This window comes from Ictalurus furcatus, chromosome 10 (assembly GCF_023375685.1).
Source record: "Ictalurus furcatus strain D&B chromosome 10, Billie_1.0, whole genome shotgun sequence".
Classification (NCBI taxonomy): Eukaryota; Metazoa; Chordata; class Actinopteri; order Siluriformes; family Ictaluridae; genus Ictalurus; species Ictalurus furcatus.
In genome coordinates this window covers 720,296-739,454 of record NC_071264.1, presented here as the reverse complement: position 1 = coordinate 739,454, position 19,159 = coordinate 720,296, and the positions used below count along the sequence as shown (strand labels likewise).

Sequence of the window (19,159 nt, the reverse complement as noted above, 5' to 3'; positions counted from 1 at the left end):
GGGCAGAGTTCTGGAGAAGGTGCACATGAACCACTCCATCATGTAGAGCACCGGCTCGATCTTGTGCTTGTCCAGGTGCCGATACGCCACAGGACACACTTGCTTCAACAGCGCATGCAGGATCTCTCCGTCCAGCTGAACCGCCTCCTGCACACATAACGGTTCACAAAAAGCGATATAACTTGCTGTTAAAAACACAAAACAACTGTTCTCTTACACAGAGAAGCCCTGTTTCTAATAATACACTGTGCAGTGCAGAAATCAGGGAGGAAGAAATAAAACACGTAAAATTACAAAACAAAACTACAGCTCACACTAAAATACATAAACACACACTCACAATAATATAGAACATTAAACCTTAAAGAAAAAACTAAGCAAAACTGCCTCGTGAACACAGCAACACATACACACAAACACAAGATGGCAGTGTTGAGTCGCCTCGTACAGCGGCGCAGGGTGGGGTTTGTAGCTCTGATATATAATTTCTAACAGACCTTTTGATCTGTGTGGCATTACAAAACTAAATTACCGAGTGCGAATGTTTCCTCTCCAACTTCAGACTGAACTGAACTACATTCGCTTCAGTCAGATTTCAGTTTTTCACTTTTTCACACCTGCAATCCACGGATACACAACTATAGTCGTTTTAAAAACGTGCATTCAGTCCGGTTTATCGTTTCTACTGCACTTCTATATTCCAATTTATTTAACTAGGCCTGTAAAAAGAAAAAAAACCCAAACACTTGGAAAATGGTACTTCTCAGCTTAATTTGATTGGTGAACAAATACAGTGGTCTCAGTTGATCCTAAATGTTTCTTTCCCAACAAAATAGAAGGTTTAACTAAGAAAAAATGTAATTTCTCAGGAAGTTATTCAATGAACTAACAATGAACTATTTTGGCCCTTCAAAGCTATTCAGTGATGAATGTAGCCACCCTTCTTTTCAATAACCGCCATGAGCCTTCCATCCGTTGAATGTCAATTTCTTGATCTGTTCATGATCCATTTTAGCTGAATGGAGCATTGCCCTGCATAAAGATCATGGTCTTCTTGAACGTTGCTGACATCTTCCTGTACCATTGCTTGAAGAAAGGATCTTCTACAAACTGGCAGTAGGTTTGGGAGTTCATTTTCAGTCCATCTGCTCCATCTATAATCACTCTTATTTCATCGGTATTTATTTCATACTCATTCACTCCATACTTGTGCCTGAGAGTGTATTCATTGAGTAAAGACAGTGTGTGCTCTTAAATGTGTGTGTGTGTATTTAGACGGCAGTGTGAAGTGGTGTACCACTATGTGAGGAGGGAGAAGTATGCTCTGAGGATGAGGAGATGGAGCAGGATGACGTGGCCTCTCTCTGGAGCTCCTCCACGTTCTTCACGCAAAAACAATAACTCTCTCAAATTCTGATGGAGCGGCATCTACATAAGAATCAACAAAGCACACAAACATCAGTTTCGTTTTGGGACACCGATTTTCTAAATCATTCCATTCGCTTTCTATTTATTTATGTATCATTATTAAAAGATCAATCATCAAGCCGGTGTAACCTTAATCTTTATCGCTAGCTGCTCCTGAAGTGCTTTGGAAATCGTTTCAGCCACGTCATGTTCACTCACCGTCCACTTTATTAGGAACACCTGTACGTTCATGTAGTTTTCTAACCAGCCAATCATGAAATATACAGGAATATAGAGGAATCACAAGAAAACTCCATTTCAACACATTTTTAAAAAAAATCTCACAATGTTGGATTTGAGTTCGTAATGCAGTGAGCACAACCAAGGAGTGCATTTTAAAAAGAAAACTACAATGTTGTTGAAGACTGAAACCTGTACCTACAAACTAGAACTGAAAATGGAACCACTGAAGAGTCAACAGTGTCAGAGATCCTCGTGTGTCCAGTTCCACTGTGTACGGCACTTTTTATGCTTACTGACCCATTACTCCAGCTTTTGTGTTTTTTTAGCTTTGTGCTGATACAAATGGTTTTGTTTTTTTAAAGCAAACTTGGTGTTAAAACCCAGAAACATCTAGTAATAAAAAGGGACATTCATCATGTGTCTGAAGTGACACTGTTCAGTTATACAAGTAACTAGGTATTTTGGTATATATTGGAAGCACTATTTTTGAGCATTTCCCCATAATTTCATAGAGTGTGGTTTGCAGTATAAGCACCTGTGGTCTCATGCGTGGGTTCCAGCGCACATAATAACCCATCCAGAGCTCCAGATGTGTGAGACTGGCCAGTGGATACAGCACCTGGTTTTTACAGTCCACATAGAAGGGGTTAGTGAAGTCCTCCGGCTGACTGTTAATGTAGGACTACAGTGACCGTTCTACCCTGTACTTCCTAAAAACAAAAGAGGAGAGAGAGAGAGAGACAGAGACAGAGAGACAAGTCATAATACACTTAGACAAATTCATTTCCATTCAGAAAAATCAAACAGGCTGGAAAGCCTCCGCCCATTAGTGGAGAAATGTGGAGCGTACCTTTTCCATTCTCTCCTGCTCACTGCTGTAGAGGAATGTACCAAACAGGCAGCTGTAGGGGCGATCCAGGATGGGGATGAGAAAACAGATAATCAGACTTTTGTTCAGTACGGAAATTATATTTATTTCTTACAAAAGTATTGGAACATCAAGGCCAATTCTATTGCTTTTGCTATACGGTGACATTTGGGTTTGAGATAAAAGACGAATATGAGACGATAGATCAGAATTTCAGCTTTCGTTTCCTCATATTTACATCTAGACGTGTTAAACAGATTAAAACATGGCAGCTTTTTTTTTTGAAGCCACCCTATTCATTAACTGTTCAAAAATACTGGAACGAGTGACTGATGGGTTTTTCTCGCTGCCCTGGTGTACCTTGTTAAATTGACTGTAAAGAATGAATAGCTCTGAATGTCTTCTCTTGGTTTGAGCCCTGGGTTTCACCTGTGGAGACAGCATTTGTTGTTAAAAAGAATAAACCGACATGAAGACCAGAGAGCTGTCTATGGGAGAAAAGCAAGCCATTTTGAAGCTGCGAAAAGAGGAAAAACCGGTCTGAGCCATTGCACAAACATGGGGCATAGCCAAAGAACAATTTGGAATGTCCTGGAAAAGAGAGTTAGTTCTCATTATGATCTCTTACTTTATAACATTAAAATAAAACAATAGTTCCCTCACAAACCTCTCTTTTTTCCCCCCTAACTCTTGAAATTAATAAGACTTGCAATGTTACTGAGAAACTGGAAAGTGCAGTGTCCTCTCTGCCGTGACACTGGAGACTACTTCCATAAAACTTGCATAAATAGATAACTTCTAAATCTTAACTAGATCACAATGATCATACGTCTTTTTCTTTAAGTAACATGTTTATAATATGTTTACGATTAAGCTTAGACTATGTATTGCGTACGCCATACTAGACCCTGTCAATGAGCTGTTACTATAGAAACGAGAACGAGCACATCACTATAAAGCTGTAATTTCCCTTGCAGCTGGAATCAGAATCTTTCTGTTACAGAAATGTCGCCAACGCCTTCTGACCAATCAGACTGGAGAATTCAACAGTGTTGTGGTGTAAAGCATCAGTAGCTGACCTGTCTCATCATCTGCCACACACAGTCGATGAACTGCACAAAGAGAGGGGATCGTTCCGAGTTGGCGTGATTCTCATCTCCAAGGCCGACACACTGACAAACACAGAGAGAGAGAAAGATGGGGTTAAATATACATGCGTTCACACGCCCACACACAACTACGCCCTCACTGCTCATACGCACCGAGGCCAGCTTGTGTCCAAAGCTGATCCACTCCTTCTCGATCAGTACCTGGAACTTGTGTCCGAAGCTGAATCTAACTGATATTTGATATTAAATTATTGTGAATTATCTATATTTTACACTTTATTACCCCATATCTATCTATCTATCTATCTATCTCTCTCTCATATTATATATATATATATATATATATGGTAAATCATGTGCACATCGGAGCAACTTCATCCCGACCTTTGCCTGCATTCAGGGGTGCTAAGGAGCTCCTCGACCATGCCCATGCCCAACGTACGTTACATTTTCACTGGTGCTGGCGCGTCTGCTGAGTTTTGGGAGTTTTCAGCCATGTTTAGGCCCTTAAAAACCGCAAGAATGCATGAAAAAAATAATAAAATAAATAATAAACACCAGAAAAACAATGGGGCCCTGCACCTCCGGTGCATGCGCCCTCCGGTGGACACCGGAAGCGCTGAACCTTCAGTGCTCTGCCCCAATAGTAAACAGAGCAGATCCAATAGGGCTTTGCAGCAGCGGTGATTGGGCCCTAAAAAGCAGAATAAAGCACCAACAGAAGATGCAGAAGCACAAAAGCGCAAAGGCAAGTAAGGATAATTACAGAAACGGTTACATTACAGAGATCCCCACAATGTGATCCATGACCACAGTAACATGACAAGAAGCTTCACCTCAAACCAATCACCAATTGTTATAGGAAGGTGAAAGTGGCTTCCTTAAAATATTTTTACCTCAAAGTGATTTGTAGCACACACACACACACACACACACGGTGGAAATGGTTTAGCAAAAGTCATGCAACTATTGTGGAAAAAAAAGGGGGGAAAAACCCTGATACTTTGTACCTGATGCATCATCTTTTATAATTGTGAATAATGGTCCATTAGAGAAGAAAAAAATTCAGTTCCATTCTTTGATTACTTATTTGGCATACAGTGAATATTCACACTTTAAGGCCATGTGGAACAATTTCCAAAATGCATTTAAATGGGGTAAATTGTGTACATTGAACCGAGAGTACTAGACATGTCTGCTAAAAGCAATACAAAGGCTTTATTCACACTGCAGGAATTTTATATTGTGTGTTTAGATTTTTTCTTTTAGACAGACTGATCAACTGCAAATTTGTTCTGGTGAATGACAGGCATTCAAAATCTTTCTGCAGAACTCTGTTGAAGATTCTGTACATCAGAGTTTCATCTGAACTTCAACAAAACATTTCACATTTATAGAGTTTTGTCTACAGTCATCAAGTAATCACATTTATAAGTGTATTTATTACCTCTGCCCTCCCTGATGGATATTTACACCTCCCATTGCCTCAGCAGAGGAAAAACCATCATTAAGGACAGCTCTCACCCTGGCTCTGATCTGTTCAATCTGTTGCCCTCAAGGAGACGTTACAGGTGCATCAAAAAAAGGACTAATAGATTTAAGAATAGTTTTTCCCCAAAAGCTATTACCATTCTAAACACATACATGTACTGAGTTCACAGCATATGTATATAGTGTCTCAAAACTGTGCATTTCATAGTACCTCCCCCATCCGCCCCAATATCTTGTTTATTAATCTTGTTTATCTTGTTTATTCTTCTTGTTTATTTTATGGACATGTTGGCACGGAACAAAAAAACAGACAGAAAACAGACAGACAGAAAGTGAGAGAGAATGACAGACAGACAGACAGACAGAAAGTGAGAGACAGAGATAGAGATGACAGTGAGACAAACATACACTGAGAGAGTGAGACAGAGACCGATCAAGAGAGATGGAAAGACAGTCAGACAGACAGACAGAAAGAGATAAAGAAATAGAGAGAGAGAGACTTGTTTCTCTCAGGCTCTCATGGTGACTCAGGCCTCAGCTGGTGCTGTCCTTGGTGCTGAAATCAGTCACCAGCCTGCAGTTCACTGAATCTTCATTACAGCATAAACATAATACACTATGTAACCAAAAGTATATGGACGCCTGACCATAACACCCACATGTGCTTCTTCCCTGAACTGTTGCCACACAGCTGAAATCACAGTAAGGTTGGCCGGGTTAGTACTTGCTTGGGAGACTGAATGGGAATACTAGGTGCTGTAAGCTTTTTATTTGGATAAGTGTTTTCATGATCTCTGCACAACGTCCTCTTTTGGGATAAAGATTGGATACAGGTTTGAAGGGGACCCAATCAATCAATCAATCAATCAATCCGTCAGTCAGTCAGTCAGTCGTTTGCTTACACTATTTAAATAGGCCCCATTTGGTGGCAGCTATTGCTTACGGCGATACCACTCTGACAAAGCCCGATCTCATCTGACCTCAGAAGCAAAGCAAAGTTGGGCCTGGTTAGTACTTGCTTGGGAGACTGAATGGGAATATTAGGTGCTGTAAGCTTTTTATTTGGATAAGTGTTTTCATGATCTCTGCACAACATCCTCTTTTGGCATAAAGATTGGATACAGGTTTGAAGGCGACCCAATCAATCAATCAATCAATCAATCAGTCAATCAATCAATCAATCAGTCAGTCAGTCAGTCAGTCGTTTGCTTACACTATTTAAATAGGCCCCATTTGGGGGCAGCTATTGCTTACGGCGATACCACTCTGACAAAGCCCGATCTCATCTGACCTTGGAAGCAAAGCAAAGTTGGGCCTGGTTAGTACTTGGTTGGGAGACTGAATGGGAATACTAGGTGCTGTAAGCTTTGTATTTGGATAAGTGTTTTCATGATCTCTGCACAACATCCTCTTTTGGGATAAAGATTGGATACAGGTTTGAAGGGGACCCGATCAATCAAAAAAAAAAAAAAAAAGCTGCCTTCCAAGCAGTTGACCCGGGTTTGATTCCTGGCCAATGAAACCGGTAGCTACTTGAGGTACTTTATGGTACTTGGCACAGAAGGAAGGAATCACCTATCTGAAAATAAATTGGTCAACAGAATGTGCCATAGGATTCTCTGCAGGCCTCCTAGAACTGTTTCTGCTTCCCACTTGTGTTGTTAGTGGTTCTTTGCTGTTTGTTAACACATCATTATCCATCAGGGCACGTTTGACCCGTGAACAGGGGCGAAAATGCCGTCTCTCCGTGTCTGTCTTCTGTTAGCGACAAGCTAGCATGCAAACTGTGATGAGAGGTGTACATTTTCCGCAATCAGCCATCTATATAGTCAGTGTTTTATATTTAATAAGCAAAGATGTCTATATGCTGATTGGTCTTAAGCAGCGTTGTCCAGTCTTCAGGTTTTTGTTCCAATCTAGCAGGAGCCACACCTGATTCTTTTATACAGTCCTGATGGAACTGGTAGATGGAGAATGAGAAAAGGCTTAAGAGTTTTCTTAAAACATAAGAGTTTTCTTTGTGTAAGGTGAGCAAAATGTAAAAATGATAATTAATAAGCCATTATTGATGTGGACATTGTCATTAGTAGTTACTATTTCAAATATTTATATTTAAAATTAAAACACCACACAACATTTTGATGTTTTGATCATGTTTTAGTTTATTTTTATTATATTATCTGTTACATATTGTAACTATGTAACTTCTTAAAAAAAGAGGCATTGTCAACATTTACTATTTTGATACACATTCAGTGTGTAAAATTAACTGTTAAAGGAGAACATGAAATTCACAGTTTGTCAAAATTAAAATAACTTTCTAAATAATATATGCAGAGTGTGTTATAGTAAGTTTTTGAAAATGTATTGCAAATGAGGACTAAGAGTTTTAAAACATTTACAAATACAAGCAAGATAAAACATATTTACGAATACACCAGACAAATAATAAAAAAAAATACAAAGTCTGTACACAATTCCACAATGGTAGAGAGAGAGAGAGAGAGAGAGCAGAACAAATAGAATGAGATTCGTGGACAACAGTATTACACAGTGTTTGTGGCTTTGTAACTATTTACCAAAATCCAAGCTTGTGCTTGGCTTGGAATCAGACATGCCATGCACAGACCTTAAATACTGTGTTTCACAACAAAGTTATTTTCTCTTTTCAACAATCCACCTCTCCCTCTCAGCCTCATAGAATGGGGACCGCTGAAACTCTGCCCATGCCATCTCTGCATTCATTCCCTGTACTTGATACAGGGAGAGCACTTTAGAAGGACTGTAAATGTATTTGCCTGCCACTCCAGGGAAACCAGTGTGGATATGAGGGCTATTGGGTCCTTGTTTTATTGGCTGGTGGCAGAACCTGCACAGACGACTAGAAGGATGCTCCACTAATGATTTCCTCTTGCCTCTCTCTTCAATCACCCTCTTCCTCTCTGCCCCCTTCTGCTTAGCGGCCTCAAGCTCCCGCTGAAAGAAGGGAGTGTCTGCAAAATCTTCAAATGGCATCCTGGGGTTGGTCGGGCCCTCTGCAGAGTATGCCTCAAAGACTTTCCTGGAGCAGTAGAAGTATTTAACATCACCAGCCTGATAAAAGAAATGCACTGAGGAGCCATCACCCAGATAACGAGACTTTGGCTGACCACAAGCTAAACAGGATCTAATTTGTTTTTTTGGTGTCTGCTGCTGCTGCTGTTGTTGTTGCAGGGCTGCCTGCTGCTTCTCTAGGATGTCTTTAACCATCTTCTCAACTGCTGCCTGTGTCAGAGGGACGTCTTCAGGAACACTCTTTGCAGGTGGATTGAACTGAGCGGGTGGCAGTATCGTCACTGGGACACTGATGGTTTCACTGCATGAGTTAAGACGCTGCCATAACTGTTGTGTCTCCAGGAGCTTTTCTGGGCTGGTGTTGAGAGAGACATTTCTGGGTTTTTTTTTAGCAAGGTGTTTTATGTAATTGTTTATGTGTTGTTTTGTGGTTGAGTGCAGAAGGCTGTTGGGGTCAGTGCAGGCACTCTGTACCATAGCAGCATAATCAGCATTCACCCTTTTAAGGAGATCCTTGCTCCCGTGGTGCTTGGCCAGGAGACCATCAATGGCCTTTCTCACTGGATCCGTCCATCTGTTGTGGTCCAACACAAAGACTCGACGACCTGTCTTTATGGGTCCAATGCGAGCTGCATGGGGAGAAGCAACCATAGGCAGTGGTGGTGTGCTCAGCAGTTCTAGAGGAGATTCACAAAATTACTTAACTAAAGTATTTGAGTCTTTGTGTACATATATGAGACAGACAGATTACACACATTAGTGCCTGTATGAATAATGCAATTACCTGCATCTAACAGAAATTCGTCAGACTTTTGTTCCTTTACTGTCACAGGACTTGGACTGGAAAACTGATGAAAGATGACAGTCTGTGGGCTGGCCTCTGGTTCTGCAGCAAGAGGGGTCTCAGCAGAAGAGGAATCATCCAAACATTCCTGAAATTGAGCAAAATGAGTGTATGCAAGTGAGAAAAACAATCAATTATGAAGTAATACAAATCTTTTTGTCCATTATCAAATAAAAACAAAGTGTAAAGGAGTACCTTAGATGGAATTGAGGATTCAAAGCTAGATGAAGACTCTTCTGGAATCTCCACATCTCCTAAGGCTGACTTCCTGCACTTATGTTTGGCAAAGTCAAATGCACTGGTCGACAGCCTGGGTCCACATACCGTAAGCCAAACCGCTCTCCTGTGTCCCTGCTGGATATATGCAAGGCTGGATATTTGGGCTGTCCTGTCACGCTCACAGAGGCACTGTTTAAATTCATCATTAACACAGGGTCAAACACTTCAGGTAGGATGACCCCAGGCTGCTTCAGGTCCACCAGCCGCTGATAATTCCAGCGTGCCACCCCAGCCATTCCCTGTGCCTGGAACAGCTCAGGAGAGACACGATTGCCTGTTACCCACTGGGCCTGGTGGAAATGAAACCCCTCCTGCTGTGAGGTGCCTCTGACAGGGATCCAAATGGGAACAGCAGCTCCATCACCCTTTACATGATTGAGCTGTAAGGTTCCCCCGTGTCTGTAGAGGATTCCTTCCTCCACCTCAGGGTCACTCAGGCAGCCTCTAAGGATGTGTACACGCTGAATCCACCACACCTTTAGCATTGGAGGGTTTAAAAAGGAAGATGTTGTTGGGATCCTTAGCAAGGTGGAAATGTTGAAGCACTTCTTCCACTCTCTGGACCAGCTCTCTGGGATTTGGCACTTTTGTCCTGCAGTGCTGTCTGATGTGCTGCTTGGTGAGATTAGCAGGCACAATACCACAGAATATGTATGCATTATTCAGTTTCACCAGGTCGCTCTGATCCACTACAGAGAAGGCAGCAGAGAGGAACTGACAGAAGGAGCTATACAGAGGATGGTGCTCCGACACACACTCCCTGGTGAACCACTGCATACAGTGAAATAAGTCCAATTTAACAGGGATGTTCTCATTGCATTTCAGGCAAGCGGCACACAAATTCTTGAGGTTCTCTGAGGTAAGCTCTGCCACGATAGCTTCAGTGGTCCTCCAGGCATCCCACTGCAGGTGCTCATAAGGTGCTGGGTCCATGACTCTGAAAGCGGCACCGCAGTCCCTAACTACACAAAAGGGAAATAAAAAAATCAGTTAAATATATTCATTACCTTCGCATACACTACTTGATGTGATGCGTGATGTGATGATACATACCTGTCCACCCACTGGTACTTGGTCTTGGGGATGCCAGCAGCACTGTAGTGATTGGCCAGCCCACAGTACATTGACTCTAAGGACCGCTCACTTTTAGACTGCAGCATCACCCAGGACAGGATCATCCAGTTCTCATTCATCACAGCGTAGGATGACATTGTGCCAGATGAGAGAGTCACTTTTCTAGCAACTTTGCGTGTGTGATCTGAACTGAACACCTGTCCAAAAGTGCCTTGTAGGACCTGAGTGAGAGCTGCCTCCTGCCGCTGATATTCTTGAAGAAGACACTCCACCACATAGTGTGCAGTCACAGACACCCCATACCACCCATCAGTGTCCTCATAACCCCCAAACGGTGCTGGTGTGTCATCCTTCCTCAGTGCCCCAGTGATGGTCCTCTGTCCATACAGCCCTGCTTCAGCATCCCTGGTGTTCTGCACGCTGAGCAGGTAGGCTAGGTGGGCTCTTTCGTACTTCAGGTGAAGCACCTCAGACAGCTGGTTGGCCATATCATTTGGTGATTTTCCAGAGCACCGCAGTTCATCTATCACTGGCAAGATGTTCGTAAAACGCTTTGGTAGCGTGTCTAGCCACTGGGGTTTATCAGCGAACCAGTATTTTTTGCATGCTTTACAGCACAGACGAGAGGAAAGGATATAATATTGCCCGCTGGTACCAAGAACCATTCTGGGTCTTCCCACACCAGAGGAAACAACCTGAGGATGTGGACAGCTGTAAATACAAGGCAGGATGTAATTGTTCCTGAGCTTTTCCATAATACTGTGCTCCGGTTTCCAGAAGAAGAATGGATGGAGATGGAAGTATTTTGGTGATGGCAGGCCTGTGTTGGTTTCTATAAGCTCAGGCTGAAGAGGATAACGCCACAAGGAAACCATGTTCATAAGGTGTCTCACGGGTCGTGATCCTGGCCAGAGTCCCATGGCTTCCATCGCTGTTTTCATCCAGATTTTTTGCTGGAGGGAGCAGTTCCAGCAGTTAATATCTTGGATGCAACTGAATACAGGGGCATCTGTCTGTGTGGAGGGCACTGGTGCATGTTCAGCAGGTACTGACTTCACAGCAGCTGTTGGAGGTGCTGTAGGTACTGACTGCGCAGCAGCTGTTGGAGGTGCTGTAGGTACTGACTGTGCAGCTAGTGGTGGTACTGTGGGGAAGTGATGCAGGGGCTTTACTCTGCGAGGAAGTGCTAGGCACAGAAGGTGGTGGTATGTGAGGATGGCAGACCACATGTGGTGTTGGCTGTGGCAGAACTGCATGGAACAATAAGTTAAAAAATTAATAAAACATTCATGTAAATGACATGAATGAGATGTCTTTACCTGTCTTTTCTTTTGTTAGATCAGTTAGAACTTACATCAATAGAATATTTATTTAAAAATTCCATTCATGCACGTTCAAATAATGTTCACCTATATGATTGAGTTGTACAGATTATTTAAAAAATTAAAATGATCACAAATTGACCCTAATTTGAAAGTTTAATCTTTAAAAACGGGTAAAGCTTTGAGTAGACAATACAAACATGTTAAACAGCATGCATAATATTCATGAAGTGCACTCACCCTCATCACTGGTATGGTCAACCTTTACCAATAGTTAGTATAACAAAAGAACACAAGTTTTAGAACAGGCAAGAACACTGCCAAAACAATAAAAAAGGTGTGAAAAGAGTTATGAAGGATAAATCTGTGGGTAATAGGATACTCCTCCAAAACTGATGTGGAAAATACCCTCTTGTTGTGAACAAGACTGGACACCCAGTGGCTGCAGGTGACTCTGAAATATACAATAGAATTTGTTTAGTATAACTCTAGTATGTGCAATTTAATATGCCATAAACAGGTTGAACTAGATAATTCTGGACATAACAGACATGACATTAATGCAGCCTCTTGGTTCACTTACTCTGCTGTGTAGGACTTTTGGGTGGAGACAGACAAAGCATCATCTTCTCCAGTTCCTCATCTTCCTCCATTACTGTGAAATGAAACAAATACATCAGTAGACTGTAAGAAGCAATATAAACAAATATAAATGTGGTTTACTCACCTGGATAATCAGAGGAAAGGCGTGAAGTGGATGTTGCAGAGGGAGTTGATGGTGAGGGTGAAGGTGTAGCAGAAGGGGCTGTGGTCACCTGTTTTTTCTGCTTTAAAAGATATTGCTGCAAGCGGTACATTTTACTTCCAGGAACACAGCTCTTCCCCATTATAAAGGCAGCATACCCATCAGCCCTGGTATTCCAGATCTTCCTCCAGGTGTCTTGTGCTCGTGCCCCAAATCCAACAACATTGTCATCATCTGACAAAACTGGCACTGGGTCTGGTCTCTCTGAAAGATATCGCCGGAGATCCTCAATTTCCTTAAAGCATCTTGAATATTCAAGAAAGGAAAGGAGGCTCTCCTTGCAATGACCATCTGGGTTGAACTGCCCAGCCTGTTCTTCCTCATCAACCTTACTGGACAAGTACAAAGTGTAGCCAATATCATTCTCCACTAGCCACCGGAAGGACCTCCCTTTGTACTTCCCAAACTGAAGAATGTATTCTCCTAACACTTCTTGCTCGTCTGAAACATCCCCTCCCCTCTGTAAAACAATAGAACGGGCATTGTTCCTTACCACATCTTCTCTTTGAGGTGTTGACTTCTCTTGCAAAGAAGGATTGTCTTTAATGCGTCTTGCCTCTTCAGATGAGCCCCGAAGTAAATGACCTGATGGGCCTCTCCTGAAGGACACGTTGATTTTCCCAGGGAATTTTTTTTTTCTTCATGCTGATAGCCTGAATAGTACCCATAGACATGAACAATTGACATAAATAAATATATAAAAGCATTTACATAGTTATGCTAATGTTTTGTAAAGTAAAATTATGGTAACTGATTCTTTTAAAATGACTTGACAGGTTTCATGTTAGATTAAAAGATCAATGACCCAACATTTAATTATACAACTATTGAAAAGATACACATCTACTCTAATATATTCTAACCTAATCTAAAATAATTGTGTGATCTGCTCACTTGTTACCAAAAGACTTTATTTTACTGTGTGTTTGACTACTGAACAAACAACAGACACTGAACAGAAGACAATAGAAATTTCACTCGGCATACAAACGTATAATGACATTCCTGAATTGACCCTACATATATAGTTACAAACCATTCAAATGATATTCATAATATACCGATGTTTCTTTTGAGTAAATGTCATTTTGTCATTTGTAAGTCGCTTTGGTTAAAAGCGTCTGCTAAATGAATAAATGTAAATGTAAGTGCACAGTTCACTTTACCTGCACCCTAATTGCGCTTTTTTTCTCAGGTAAAACGATGAATGTTAATTCGACGTCTGGAAGAAAAAGAGACCTAAACAAAAAGAGAAGAAAGCCGAAAAAATAAAGCCGATAAAGTATAGTTTATTCGCGAGATCTTAAAATATAGTCATCTGTAGTGATAAAAACCAAGCCTCGGAACAGCGCCATGGATTCAACATGTGGCGAAAAGTATATCGCGAATGAGAGAATGAACGGGGAAAGTTAAGCATAACTATTTTCGGCTCCCGCGCGAAAGGTCCCTGGTTCGAGACCGGGCAGAAACAAGCTAGAACTTTTGAACTTTGCTTTAATAACTGACCGGTTGTCATCACGGTAGGATCAGGTCCTCTAGGAACAGCCAGAAAGCGTGACCTTGAACAGAGCAGATTTCCTTTTTTTGGGCTTTTGTAGCAAAGCAGATAACATTTGCTTACAAAATGAAAGGGAGTCTCTGGTTTTCCACATAAAGTGGAAGCCTGGCTCTTTCGTTGCTCAATAAGAGTCTGAACGGGACTGGAAAATTTTCCGTAAAGTACTGGTCACCAAGTTCACCTATCAGCAAGAGGTCTACGCCCGGAAAAGGCTGGGAGCGGTTTCCCTTCCACTGAGCCTTTTGTAGCAAGGCAGATAACAGCTGCTTGCAAAATCACAGGCAGTCTCTGCTTTTCCACTGAACGTGGAAGCCTGGCTCTTTCCTTCATCAAGAAGACAAGAGTAATGATGCGCTTGACTCGAGGTTGCAGCTTGTAATTCCCCACCTCCAAGCAGGAAAACGCAAAGAAAACGCACCCTCAACTTGAAATTGCCATTCGTCAACAGTGGGAAGTCTTCTCATCTACCAGTTCCTTCCCTGTTCATCGAGTGACGTCGAGTCAGCATGACCGATTCTGAACTCACAAAGTGGCACTTAACTTAGTGGTTATTTGCTTTAGATCAGGGTTGTCCAGTCTTATCCAGAATAGGCCAGTGTGGTTGCAGGTTTTCATTCTAAACAAGCAGAAGCCACACTTTAGTCTATTGAAAGCCAAGATCAGCAGATCAAACAATTGGAATCAGGTGTGGCTCCTGCTAGATTGGAACGAAAACCTGAAGATTGGACAACCCTGCTTAAGACCAATCAGCATATAGACATATTTGCTTATTAAATATAAAACATTGACTATATAGATGGCTGATTGCAGAAAATGTACACCTCTCATCACAGTTTGCATGCTAGCTTGTCGCTAACAAAAGACAGACATGGAGAGACCCCATCTTATTACAGTTTCTCCTCTGTTCACGGGTCAAACGTGCCCTGATGGATAATGATGTGTTTACAAACAGCAAAGAACCACTATCAATACAAGTGGGAAGCAGAAAGAGATCTAAGAGGCCTACAGAGAAGACTATGGCACATTCAGTTGACCAATTTATTTTCAGGTAGATGATTGCTTCCTTTTGTGCCAACTACCACAAAGTAGCACTTGAACCTTCAAGTTACAATCCGTGTATCCGTGGTGAACAAAAGTTTAAGTATGTGCTCTTCTCATCAGAAGACCATAGGCAACAGCCAAAGGGCTGCCCTGTCGTGGTTTCTGTAGTGTAGTGGTTATCCTGTTTGCCTCACACGCAAAGGCCAGTTGCACGTAGGTGTATGTGGCAAACACATCCAAATCACCAGGCAAAAAACATGAACAAGAAAGAGGGAGAAGGTCGGTTGAACAGCAGAGTTACCAGGGTGACATCAGAATTTGGAAACTTCTGAACCAAAAACAAGATCATGAATTTACTATTACATAATAAAAAGTCATGCAGTGAATAAGACACCAAACTGCATATGTTTGAAACACAATGTATGTTTGTTTAATAATGAAGAGACAAAATACAACCATTCAAAATGTTAAAATATCCAAATATTTAAATGTTTAATATTAAAAATATGAAACTCTCCATTATGTTTGGTGTAAAGTTGATCACTCGATGCTTTCCGCTGGTTTGTCATTGAGTGTGATTCTCATTCTGAGATGTTTTTGTCATCAGGATGGTTTTAAACCTAATGAGCTCATATTTCACACTAAAAACTGCTTTCTTTTAGTAGCAGAAGGATGAGAAGCAGCAGCTCTTTGGTGAAAAGTCAGTTTCAGTTTGTGGGAAATGCCCTGCCCTCTGGGGCGAAACTGTTTTTTTAAGCTGATTAAACAAGTATGTGTGACTTTTTATTTTATTGGAAAAGGGGGAAATCATTCTGACTTTAATTAGACACTTTTAATGATCTCAGTCACATTAGGATCTGACAGCAACAAAAGAGAAGCGAAAGTGATGTGAGTGTAAACTGAGAGTGAAGCAAATGCGAAGTTAGACTGAAAGGAGTGTGAAATAAAAAAAATTAGTAATACTCCTTAAAGGTCTAAATGAAATCAAATAAAATTCATAAATCATAGTGCAAAGAATATAGTGCAATATGAACATAAAGTGCAAGCCTAGATTATGTGTAGGCACATGAAAAAAAATGTATTTAATCTAGATTTAAAGATATTTTCATCTGTGGCACATTTAACATCGACTGGGAGCTGATTCCAGTTTATATCAGCACAAAATCTAAACACTGCTCCATGTGTGGAGCTATATTGGAAATAGTGTGGTGGGATGCAGACCTAGTCTTAGATCATATAATACAGCTCTCCTTGTAACGTTCCTTGATGAGCTGACATCAAGGATCTGAAAATGGTGCCAAGGTTACTGCAAAAAAAAGTCATTAAAATCTTTTACACCCCTGCTGTAATGTGTGGGAGTGTTGAGTAACTGCAGTGACGCTTGGGGGCAGTAATGAGCGTTAAGGTTGCTTTTCACCTCCAGACGGAACTCGCGAACAAACGCAGCTACGCTCTAATTGGTGGAGCTCCTGGACGAGCTGCTATTTAATTGGTGTAGCGCTTTAGCGGGAGTTTTAGTTTCTTCTGTCTTTGTCTCAGAGCTGTAATGGTCGAGGCTTTCCGGTGATGCGCGTGTTTGTGTTTATTCATTCAGCATGAGTGCTTACTGAAGTTATGTCTAACAACTTATTCCTTGCATCCCTGCATGCTGGTCAATAATTAGTAAAACATTTCTGACATTTGGTTTTTGTCCGTGTGTGATTAAGAGAGACATAAGGAGAATTTCCAAAATAAAGAAACAAACGCAGCAAAAATGCCTCACAATCTGTTATAATCTAATGAACAAAATACAATATTAAAAACACAGTTTATTAACTGATTCCAAACAACCAGGAACAAAAAGAGTTACAGTTGACTAAACTGTGACATATTTAACTGGTATATCCAAAAAGGAGAGAAAAAAAAAGGAAAGTGACAAACGGTAAACGTCTTATCTGTGTAATCATTATAGATGCAAACAAAGCCCTTAGACTAAAACAGTACACATCCATTGAAAACAAATTAGAGGAAGGGTATATAGCCTGTGGCACAAACAGAGCTTAAACCTAATTTTCACCAAGCCTTATTTACAAAACCAACGAGTGATAAACCAATTCTTTTTTTCCCCATCTTTTAACCAAAGGTGTGCTTAATTCACAATTCCAGGGTTTATATAATCTTTAATTCGTATTGTAAACAGTGAGCATTATGGCTGTTAAGTAAACTGTCAATTCAGCACTGTAGGTGATGACGCAGTTAGCAGAGGTGTTAATTCAAGACTGTAAAAGTAAACTCAGCATTTGATGTGTTCAGTCACTACTGGGGATTTTAGCTGTAGGCTGCAAGTGAAAAACAGAAAATGTGCTCAGAACAGTTGTACATTACAGCATCCATTAGTTATGGATCACTGAACTTCTTTTAGAAATATCTCAGAATATGACATTTGTCTATTTTGATTAAGAAGTTTTTTTTATTTAAAATTAGAAATAAACAAGTTTTTAGAATTTTGAAATGTAAAAAGAAAAAAAAGGAAATGTTCAACATTTTCAATAATTGATGTTCAAGATTCTGCACTATTTCTAGGTAAATGTGCAGATCCCTGGTTAGTTTAGATTTGGCATTAGCCAAGAAAATCCAGGATCTCCCAGTCAATGTCCTCCAGAGTCTGATTAGCTTCCTGTGCATGACCCATCTCCTCGGTGATGCTGTGCTGGCACCAGAGCTTCTGAATCTTTCTGTAGCGCGTTCCTCCATCTGGGAGGGAAAGAGAATGATAAACAGTGGTTTAAACACAAATTTTACAAAACACGTTGAGTATCTTGTTTGAGTTCTCACCTGAGCCCTTGGACAGTTCTCCATAGTCATCGAGGTACAGGAAAAGAACCTGATTCTCCCTCACCCTGTAAAAGACAGCAGAGGCTCATGTACTGCAAGCTAGGACTTGACAATGCCTACAAATGCTGTACATTCACAACCATAAATGTTAATTCGGCAGGAATGTCTCAACTCCAGGCCTATTGCTGGATTACTGAGATGTTGAGGAGTGTTGGGAGGAAAGGAAGCTTGAAACTGTGTAGGATGGAGTGTTTCTAGGACAGGGTGGAGGCCCACTAGTATAAGAAGTCATGTATTAATAAATGAAGAAAATGAATGTAGTTTTTTTAAACATTTTGGAAAATGCTTGTTATGTAACATAATATTTGACCAGTTAATTGATTATTACATCCTCTTTCAATAATAAACTGTATTCCTTGCTTATAAATAGTTTATTATGGAACTTCAAATTAAAGTGTTATTTGGAGTATTTTTAGCAAGCTGCTGTTATTTTTCTTATTTAGTAGCTTTACAGCTTCCTTCCCAAAATGAGTAACCCATGTGTGAGGGATTATTGCTGACTAATTCACACCAATGCCCAGCCCTGATATAAACAGGCAATGCACCTATAAGACATGGCAATCAACACAGATGTGTCTTCCTTCTAACCTGAGGAAAATGCTAACACCAGCTCAGCAAACAAAGGTGTGTGCAGTACACGCTCCAACGTCCTCACCCTCCAGCTCAGTCTGGCAGCAGCTGCTCTGAGATCACAGCATCATGCCACACACCAAGCACAGAGTTTGAGCTCAAGACAGCTACAAAAACAATGGAGGTTATAAACACAAAAGCAATAACTAGAGATGTCCACCAGAATTCTATTCTATTAAGCAGATACTGGGTATAAATGAATGCAACTCAGAGTACACACACTCACGTGAAGCTGAAAGCCTAGTTGATCAGTGCACAGTAATCCTCTGGCACATCAATTAGCTTATTGGATTCCCAAGGAAAACTACACACAAAAAACAAAAACAAAAAAAAAAACACTGAAACCATTCAGTCTTAACCCTCTTACCCCTAAGTTCCCACAGTATTATGTCCCATAGCCCTATATTCCCCAGAGAAACAGCACGCCAACCCTGAGTTCCTGGGCCAAAATCAACATTTTAATTTGAACATTTTTAGGCTTTGAAACAACTTATAATAATGTATTTGTGTAATATTACTTTCAAAATGAAGCAGTTCAGTGTTTTTACTCCACTTAGAGC

The 19,159-nt window shown here is 40.9% G+C and overlaps 2 protein-coding genes and 3 pseudogenes across 2 annotated transcripts; 2 read left to right on the top strand and 3 right to left on the bottom strand.

The window, feature by feature from the left end:
* The first annotated feature begins 6,055 nt into the window (after positions 1-6,055).
* LOC128614295 (uncharacterized) lies at positions 6,056-6,174 on the top strand (annotated as a pseudogene).
* A 192-nt stretch (positions 6,175-6,366) lies between these two features.
* Positions 6,367-6,485, top strand: LOC128614288 (uncharacterized; annotated as a pseudogene).
* An 847-nt stretch (positions 6,486-7,332) lies between these two features.
* LOC128613830 (uncharacterized) lies at positions 7,333-9,531 on the bottom strand. The gene is made up of 4 exons (XM_053634955.1): positions 9,341-9,531; positions 9,212-9,284; positions 8,957-9,104; positions 7,333-8,849 (listed from the first exon to the last, which is right to left on the bottom strand). Exons 1-4 carry the CDS (start codon positions 9,529-9,531, stop codon positions 7,774-7,776), a joined length of 1,488 nt encoding a protein of 495 aa, XP_053490930.1. The 3' UTR covers positions 7,333-7,773.
* LOC128614057 (uncharacterized) lies at positions 9,363-11,181 on the bottom strand. Its single transcript, XM_053635330.1, has 2 exons — positions 10,349-11,181; positions 9,363-10,253 (listed from the first exon to the last, which is right to left on the bottom strand). The coding sequence occupies exons 1-2, from the start codon at positions 11,122-11,124 to the stop codon at positions 9,740-9,742; spliced, it is 1,290 nt and encodes a 429-aa protein (XP_053491305.1). The 5' UTR covers positions 11,125-11,181; the 3' UTR covers positions 9,363-9,739.
* Positions 11,182-16,890: 5,709 nt separating this feature from the next.
* The window catches only part of LOC128613813 (E3 ubiquitin-protein ligase UBR2-like), a 6,102-nt pseudogene continuing 3,833 nt past the window's right edge, over positions 16,891-19,159 (bottom strand).

Bases quoted from the DNA above. Each gene is read 5' to 3' on its own strand.
- LOC128613830 (XM_053634955.1), bottom strand. From the start codon at position 9,531: ATGGCTGGGGTGGCACGCTGGAATTATCAGCGGCTGGTGGACCTGAAG. The intron at 9,105-9,211 runs GTACTCCTTTAC...GCTCAATTTCAG, and splicing joins AATCCTCAATTCCATCTAAG to GAATGTTTGGATGATTCCTC. The intron at 8,850-8,956 runs GTAATTGCATTA...AATCTCCTCTAG, and splicing joins CGAATTTCTGTTAGATGCAG to AACTGCTGAGCACACCACCA.
- LOC128614057 (XM_053635330.1), bottom strand. From the start codon at position 11,124: ATGGAAAAGCTCAGGAACAATTACATCCTGCCTTGTATTTACAGCTGT. The intron at 10,254-10,348 runs GTATGTATCATC...TTGTGTAGTTAG, and splicing joins AAGTACCAGTGGGTGGACAG to GGACTGCGGTGCCGCTTTCA.